Source organism: Hemicordylus capensis, chromosome 2 (genome assembly GCF_027244095.1).
Source record: "Hemicordylus capensis ecotype Gifberg chromosome 2, rHemCap1.1.pri, whole genome shotgun sequence".
Taxonomy (NCBI): Eukaryota; Metazoa; Chordata; class Lepidosauria; order Squamata; family Cordylidae; genus Hemicordylus; species Hemicordylus capensis.
This window is the reverse complement of record NC_069658.1, coordinates 254,526,683-254,535,096: the sequence shown is the minus strand read 5'-3', so window position 1 is coordinate 254,535,096 and position 8,414 is coordinate 254,526,683. Positions and strand designations below refer to the sequence as shown.

Sequence of the window (8,414 nt, the reverse complement as noted above, 5' to 3'; positions counted from 1 at the left end):
GGCCAAGGTTAGGGAATGTGTGCAGACTGCCAGCCAGCCTTATCTTTCAGCACTAGCGGGTTACCTTGACTTTAAGGAAAGGGGAAAGTACCAGTAAACAGTTCTGAGAACTTTTCTCTTCTTGCAAAGCCTTGAGCTTAGTTAAACATAATGGTGTTGCCTATTGTCAAGCTGTGCACTTCTATATCTAATTTGCCATCCAAGCTAGTGGCCATCACCACATCCCATGGCAGGGAATTCCATAGATTAATTATGCACTGTGTGAAAAAGTACTTCCTCTTGTCGGTCCTAAACTTCCTGGCCATTAATTTCATGGGATGACCCCTGGTTCTAGTGTTGTGAGAAAGGGAGAAAAATTTCTCTGTCCACTTTCTACTCCATGTGTAATTTTATACACATTGATCATGTCTCCCCATTGTCACCTCTTTTCCAAACTAAAAAGCCCCAGATACTGTAGCTTTGCCTCATAAGGAAGGTGCTCCAGGCCCCTGATTATCTTGTTTGCCCTCTTCTGCACTTTTTCCATTTCTTCAATGTCCTCCTTAAAATACGGTGATCAGAACTGTACACAGTACTCCAAATGTGACTACATCATAGATTTGTATAAGGGCATTATATTATTACATTTATTTTCAATCTCCTTCCTAATGATCCCTAGCATGGAATTTGCCTTTTTCACAGCTGCTGAGTCAACACTTTCAACAAGCTGTCGACTAAGACCCCAAGATCGCTCTCCTGGTCAGTCACTGACAGCTCAGACTCCAGTGTACATGTGAAGTTGGGGTGCTTTTTTACCCCAATATGCATCACTTTACACTTGTTTACATTGAACTGCATTTGCCATTTTGTCGTCCACTCACCCAGTTGGGAGAGAACCTTTTGAAGCGCCTCACGATCTGTTGTGGATTTCACTACCCTAAGTAGTTTAGTCTCATCAGCAAATGTGGCCATAGTGCTGGTAACCCCAACTTCTAGATCTTGTATGAACAAATTAAAGAGCACTAGTCCCAGTACTGCTCCCTGGTGCACCCCACTTCTTGGGGCACCTCCATTGTGAAAACATTATTCCTACCCTCTGCTTCCTGTCCTTCCACCAGTTATCAATCCACGCATGAAACTGTCCCCTTATCCCATGGCTAAGCTTACTCAAGAGCCTTTGGTGGTGAGCCTTGTCAACATGCCTGTTGACATTCCTGTTGACATTCTCAAAGAACTCCAAAGGTTTAATGAGGCAATCCTTGCCCTTCCAGAAGCCATGCTGGTTCTCCTTTAGCACGGCCTGTTCTATATGTTTAACAATTTTGTCCTTAAGTATGCTTTCCTTCAATTTACCCAGCACAGACGTTAAGCTAACCAGTCTGTAATTTCTTGGATCCCTTTTTGAAAATCAGAATTACATTAGCTATTTTCCAGTCCCAGTACAGAGCCTGATTGTAGGGACAAATTACATATTTTTGCTAGGAGATAAGCAATTTCACATTTGAGTTCCTTCAGAACACTTGGGTGGATGCCATCTGGCCTTCGCAATTTGTGAATGTTCAGTTTTTCAAGACAGTTTATCCTCTTTCGTCTCCTCAAATTGGCCCAGTTCTTCAACCTTCAAGCCTGAGAAGCTCAATTCTGGAGCAGGTATATGGTCACTGCCATGAAGACTGATGCAGAGAAGCTGAATGAGTTATTTGCAATCTCCTAATCCTCCTCAATATCTTTCACACCCTTACCATCAAAGGGTCCAACTGCCTCCCTGGCAGGTTTCCTACTTCTGATATATTTAAAGAAGTTTCTGTTATTTCCCTTGACACGTCTAGTTATATGCAAACTCTCTTTTTGCATCTCTTGTCTCCTTGCATTTCTTTTGCCAGAGTTTATGTTCCTTCCTGCTCTCTTCATTTGGGCAGGACTTCCGTTTTCTGAAGAAAGTCTTCTTCCCTTTTATAGCTTCCCTGACTCTACTTGTTAGCCATGCTGGTGTCCTCCTGAATTTGGTGGTACCTTTTCTCCTCCTTGGTATACATTCCAACTGAGCTTCTATATAATTCTTCTAAAAGTACCTGTAGCTAATCCCATGTGTGGCAGCTCTTGCTAGAGCTCGCGAGCAAGCTGCCAATTAGCGACGGGGACAGCCAGGGGGAAGGAAATGGCAGCAGCGGTAGCAGCCAGCCAGATGGCCAAAAAAAAAAAATGCCGGACAGAAAGTGGCGGCAGCAGGGGCGGGGAGGAGAAGAAGAAGCTGGTGGCTGGCCAGCCAGAAAACGGCTGGCGGGTGGGCGAAGAAGCCAGTGGCTGGCCAGTCAGCCAGCATGTGGCAGGGGCAGGTGGCAAGAAGGCAGCCTGTGGGCGAAGAAGCCGCCAGCCAGAAAGCGGTAGGGGAGGGAGAAAGAAAAAGGCAGCGACGGGCGGGTGGGCCAGCCCAGCTAGTAGTTATGGTTTTAAATACATTTTATGCTTTCTAGAATGATTTGACCCTCCTGACTTTCCCTTTCAGCTTCCTCTTCACCATTCCCCTCATTTTTGCGACATTTCCTCTTCTGAAGTCCAGTGCATCTATGTTGGACTTGGTTGGCAATGCTCCACTTGCATATAAGCTGAATTTGATCACACTATGTTCACTGTTCCTCAATGGTTCTAAAGCTCTGACATTTCACACCAGGTCCTGGGCACCATTCAGGATTAAGTCCAAGGTAGTCTACTCTCTGGTTGGTTCCATGACCGACTGTTCAAAGACACGGTCATTTGGTTGGTTGGTAAGGGAGGACAGCTGGTTGGAGCACCATGATTCATGGAGCGGCGGCAAGGAGCAGGTATTCATCTGCTCTCCGTTTTAAAGGTGCAGGAGATGTATTACAAATTGCACTTCAAATCATGATTCATGCACATCCCATGTGAGAGTAACTGAAACCGCCCATTATTACAGCTTTGTCTCTTTGATGCCTCTCTGATTTGCTTTCCCAATTCCAGGTCACTTGCAACATTTTGATCCAGAGGGCAATAGCACGTCCTTAGTAACAAATTTCCTTTCAGTCCTCATATTGTCACCCGTAATGATTCTGTGGAGGATTCTGGTCTTCCTGGGTTTTCTAGCTTGTTGGATTATATCCCTTAATATATAGTGCTACTCCACCCACAGTCCTTCCCTCCCTGTCCTTTCTGTAGAATTTGTGTCTAGGGATGTGTCCCACTGGTTCTCACCATTCCACCAGGTTTCTGTTATGCCCACTCTATCTATGTTTTCATTGGCAGCCAAGCACTCCAGCTTGCCCATCTCGGCTCAGAGGCTTCTTGCATTGGTATATAAGCATCTATAGGCCAAGTCTCTTATCTGGCGCTGGCATGTGCTATCTCCCTTACTATCATTTGAAACAGCTGTCATGTGTTCCTATCTGCTCTACTCCTGGTTCTACTCTGTACCCTGCTGGTTTATCTGAAAGGTTTACACCCTTGCACTACAGAGTATTTTGCTTGCCGAACCAGATACCACCCAGTTCCTGTCGGCAATCCCCCAGGTGTCATTTTAAGAGCTGCTCTGTGACCTTTTTGATTTTAAGTGCCAGCAGTCTGGTTCCATCTTGGTTCAAGGGGAGCCCATTGCTTTTGTACAGGGTTTCCTTGCCCTAAAATGTATCCCTGTGGCTAACAAATATAAACCCCTTCTCTAGGCACCACCATCTCATCCATGCCTTGAGTCCCCTCAGCTCCACCTGTCTCGCTGCCCCTGCATGTGGAAGAAGTGCCCTGGGAGTTCATGACTTCAGTATGCTACCTAGTGGCCTAAATTTGGCTTCCAGGACCTCCTGACTACATTTCCTAACATCGTTGGTGCCAATGTGCACCACGACAGCCAACTCTTCCCCAGCACTGCCTAACAGCTTCTCTAGACGCTGTGTGACATCCACAACCTTGGCAGCAGGCGGGCAAGTCACCGTGCAGTCTACACACTGGTCACAAAACCATCTCTTTATGCCCCTAACAACTGGATCACCCATCACAAGGAGGCCCCCAACCCCTGGAGGAGTATCCTCTGTGCAAGAGGTTATAGGTGCATCACCCAAGGAAGGGATCCCTTCAAAAAGAGCATTACCTTCCTCCTCAGACTGATGTCCTCCTTCCCCGAGGCCTTCATTCTCCATGACAGCAGAGGAGCTATCAGCGTGGGAATGGGATGTCTCTATCACATCCCTGAGGGTCTCATCCACACAGCTCTCTGCCTTCTTGAGCTTCTCCAGGTCAGCCACCTTGGCTTCAAGGGAACAAATTTGTTCCCTGTGAGCCAGGAGCTCTTTGCACTGAGCACACACCCACGACATCTGCCCCTTAGGCAGATAGCCATACATGCGACATTCTGAGCAATATACTGGGAAGCAGCCCCTCCCCTGCTGGCATTCTACCTTCATAACTGGTTTTATTGGCTATTTAGACTATATGAGCCTTGTTTACTTGTTAGTATCTGGAACCTTAACAACAGGGGTGCAGTTGGCTAGTCCAACAGGGCCCATCTTCCCCATCCCCACCAAGGCTAGATGGTAACATGTGCCAGGACTTCCCTTTGCAGCAGTTTTGGCGGCTTCTCAGAGCACTGCTTTTCCCTTTGGCACCACTGCAGGCAGCTCACGGAGACACAGGGTTCCAATCGAGGAGATTCCCCAACAATAAATCCCACTTCATCATCAATTAGGAAAAAAACATCTCCACAGCTCCAATCCTATTGCAAAAAGTCCACTTTTATTTCCATTCACATTATGCTGCATCAATTGTACTGCTGACTCTAAGAAAAAAAAATATGCTCCCTCTACAACTAAGTAAACAAACTAAACTGTTCTAACAACCCCTTCCTTATTAGGGTGGAGGGGAAGTGTCCACAGTCCTGCTTGGTGGAAAAAAACAAAAAAACAAAACATGGTCCAATTTCAAAACATCATTTTACACTGAAGTGAACCCCCGCCGATTGTTCAGTCTTTCTTAGAGAGAAGGAAACTAAGATATAGCACATCTAGCATATGAGCAAAAGCAGATCTGAGACTAGTACTTCCCCTTTACTTCCACCAAGCATGTGTAGGGCTCCACCCTAACACTCCCTAATCAGATAAACAAAACAATTATTTATATTATAAAATGGACATAAAGTGAAAAAGGTAGGGTTTTCTTCTTTCCCCTGTCAGAGCTGCACTCTGAATGGTGTGTGTTTGTGAATGTTTTTTGGTGTTATGGAAATGTAACAAAAATCAGCACTAGAGTTGCATGATATTGCATAATTTTCAGCGTACTACTGATTTTTGTTCAAAAATATTAGCATGTTCACATGCTCTGGTGCCAGTCTGGCACGCAGATGATTAACAGTAAGGCTAACATTTGAACACACACACTCTGTGGGCACAAATGATGCCGGAATGCACAGATAACCCTTTGCCAGTTTTGCAAGCCTTGGAAAACGCTGTGCATTGACCTTCCACCACTCCAGTGGACTGCACTTTAATGAAGGACAGGGCTCCCTAAAGTACTTTTCCACTTCATTCTCTACAGCATTCCTCTCATATTCCTGCTTGGTATAATCTTCTCCTAAAAGCATCATTATAGCCTCAGTTTCACGTCTTTTTTTCGCTGCTGGTTCCGGCTCATCCGATTCAGTTGTCATCTTCACCACTGGTTCTGGCTCATCCAGTTCAGTTCTCATCTGCTCCATCGCAGTATTCCGAGGCAGTTCTTCTATTTCTACCATTGATGCCAGTTGCAGAAGTTTCGATTTAGCAGTAATCTGGATGACAGGCAAAAGAAACTGCAAGTGTTTATGGCGCGGATCTAACAAGGAGGCAATCAGTGCAGGTTTGGCAGTGATGGCAGGATTGTTGGGTTGCAGGTGATGCTCCAAAAAGCGATGAAGAGCAGTCTTGAAATAAGCAACTTTTCTATTTTTAACAGGAGTTTCACTTTGGAGGTGCTTTTGGAGAAGACTGTTGCAAACTGGGTAAATGTTTGAAATGGAAACAGACAGTTCATCAGACATGGCAGCTGTAGCACACTTTAAGGAGGAAAGTACTGGAAGGATCTCTTCAATTAATTGCCAGTGCTCCTCTTGCAGCTGAAGCATTTGGGCATCAGACTGGTTTGTGACACAGCTATCTGAAAGCACACCCGTTACAGCTGACCTTTGCTCACAGAGCCTTTCAAACATGTCATATACAGAATCCCAGTGAGTTTTACATAACTGGATCAGACGGTGTTGCTTTAGCTGAAGCTGTGTTTGTTTTCTTTCTAATGCTTCTGCAGCCACAGTGCTGCGGTGGAAATGTGAAACCAGCCGATTTGCAGCTGCAACAATATGATCCACACCACTAGCAGAAAAGCCATCATTTATGGCTTGCTGCAAAGAATCAGCAAAACAACAAACAGATTCCCAGGTCACTGCCCTTTCCAACACATCGAGGGACATCTTGCTTGCATTATCGTGTACACAAGCCAAGACACGGCCAGCCAGACCCCATCTTTCCGCTGTACTGTTCAACTTTTCAGCAAGGTTTTCTGCTGTGTCTCGTTCTGCCATACTTTCTGTGTGCAGAACTGCAGACTGAAGCTCCCAGTCTTCAATATAATAGCAAGTAACAGTCATGTAGCATTCGGTGCTTAATGCTGTCCAGCAGTCAGTGGCGAGGACTACTTGGACAGCGTTTTCCAATTTTTCCTGGAGGGACTTCACAGACTGTTCATAGCACTTCTCTAGTTGTGAAGTTATGGTCTGCCTCTCAGGCACACAGTATTCAGGTTTTACAAAACTCATCAGGGCACGGAAACCAGTTCCCTCAATGACACTTACAGGCAGCATGTCTGTTGTGATCATGGCGCAGAGCAGCTCGTTTAGTTTTTTAGCACATTGTGTGTTGTTGCTTCTTGAATTTCCAGAAGCAATGCATCCTACCGGTGTTTGAGTTTTGGCTCCTTTTCCGTATGACAGGTCACAGGAATGCTTCTGTTTCAAGTGGCTCAATACTTCTGCTCTCTGCTACACAATTCACATTTAACAGTGTCATCTGTTATCCTTGTAAAATATTTCCAGACATCGCTCCTTTTTTGTCGCTCCATCTTCCCAGTGACTGAATGGGATACAGTTTGGACATGACTGTTAGGAGAAGCCAAGCTAAACTGCTGACTGGCTGAGCCACTGCCACCCAGGGAAAGCTGATTTAAAACTTTGTTAGCTGGTTGCCTGGGGGTAAAAGGAAAAGAAGTTTCACATAGTGTACTGGCAAATTGTATTTATCAGTGTCTAGAGATACGACTATGAATATTTATATACCACTTTTCAGCAAAAGTTCTCAAAGTGGTTTACATAGATATAAATAAATAAAGATGGCTCCCTGTCCCCAAAAGGGCTCACAATCTGAGAAGAAGAAAAAGAAACATAAGATAGACACCAGCAACAGCCACTGGAGAGATGCTGTGCTGGGGATGGATAGGGCCAGTTACTCTGCCCCAGCTAAATAAAGAGAATCACCACTTTTAAAAGGTGCCTCTTTTACTTCGTTAGCAGATACCAATTTAATTTTTAGATTAATCTCTTAATAGCTGTATTTTGGAACCACACCACCATTCAGTGGAGACTGTTCACAGAAGCAAAGGATTCACTTTCAACCTATGAACTTAAACTCTTGGGAGTAAATCCACGGGTGCCACGTGTCCAGGAATGGCCTGGGAAGTTCAGGATGTAGGGAAAGTGTGGTCTTGGATTTGAAATATCCAGGAAACCGAGTGAGAAAATTGCTTATTTTACCTATTTTTATTTTTACCTATTACCTATTGCAATTTTACCTATTTTTCTGGTGCTTTTCTCCAGGCATTGTAGCTACATAACATGGCATCAATGTTTAAGAGCCCTATATTCTTAGCCTTTCTCTGGCATAGTGCTGACAACTGGCTCGGTTGGCGGCTCCTCCTCCTCCTCCTCTCCTCCTCCTCCTCCGGATCATCTTGAGTCAGCAAGGATGGTGGGGGCTGTGAAGTACTATATAGGGTTTTAGCTGGATATATCTGGATTTAGCTGTGAAGTACTATATAGGGACAGAGCTCGCTGGTAATATTGTTGGGGTCCCACTTCTCTCTAACACATTAATTGCTTGATAAAGCACCTGCAGTCTTGAGAGGGCCCCTCTGAGGTAACAGGAAGTCTCTCCTGTGTGGAGTTGGGGCGCAGGGGCGCCGCGCGGGTAGGACGCACCGGGAATATGCCCTGTGGGCCAGTCCAAGCCTGGAATGCTACAGGGTGGAAGCGTGTGAAATATGTTGGAGGTCCAGCTCCAGATGGCATTGAACCTTTCCACCAGTAAGCCTAATGACCACTAGCATTGGGAGTAGAGACAGTTAGGGTCTCCTTCTCTTTCCTGTTTATCTCTGCCTCTGATCCCTCTATTGATAGAATGTACTCAGGA

At 45.3% G+C, this 8,414-nt stretch overlaps 1 protein-coding gene across 2 annotated transcripts; it reads right to left on the bottom strand.

Annotated features, from left to right (window-relative positions):
- Nucleotides 1-4,703: 4,703 nt before the first annotated feature.
- Nucleotides 4,704-8,134, bottom strand: LOC128342531 (E3 SUMO-protein ligase ZBED1-like). Of its 2 annotated transcripts, none has more exons than XM_053289910.1 (2): nt 8,115-8,134; nt 4,704-7,195 (listed from the first exon to the last, which is right to left on the bottom strand). In XM_053289910.1, exon 2 carries the CDS (start codon nt 6,827-6,829, stop codon nt 5,261-5,263), a length of 1,569 nt encoding a protein of 522 aa, XP_053145885.1. In that variant the 5' UTR covers nt 6,830-7,195; nt 8,115-8,134; the 3' UTR covers nt 4,704-5,260. The 2 variants fall into 2 exon arrangements, with proteins under 2 accessions (XP_053145885.1, XP_053145884.1); XM_053289909.1 differs by lacking the exon at nt 8,115-8,134 and adding an exon at nt 7,798-7,943.
- Nucleotides 8,135-8,414: the final 280 nt, after the last annotated feature.

Coding starts and splice junctions, on each gene's coding strand:
- LOC128342531 (XM_053289910.1), bottom strand. CDS start 6,829: ATGATCACAACAGACATGCTGCCTGTAAGTGTCATTGAGGGAACTGGT.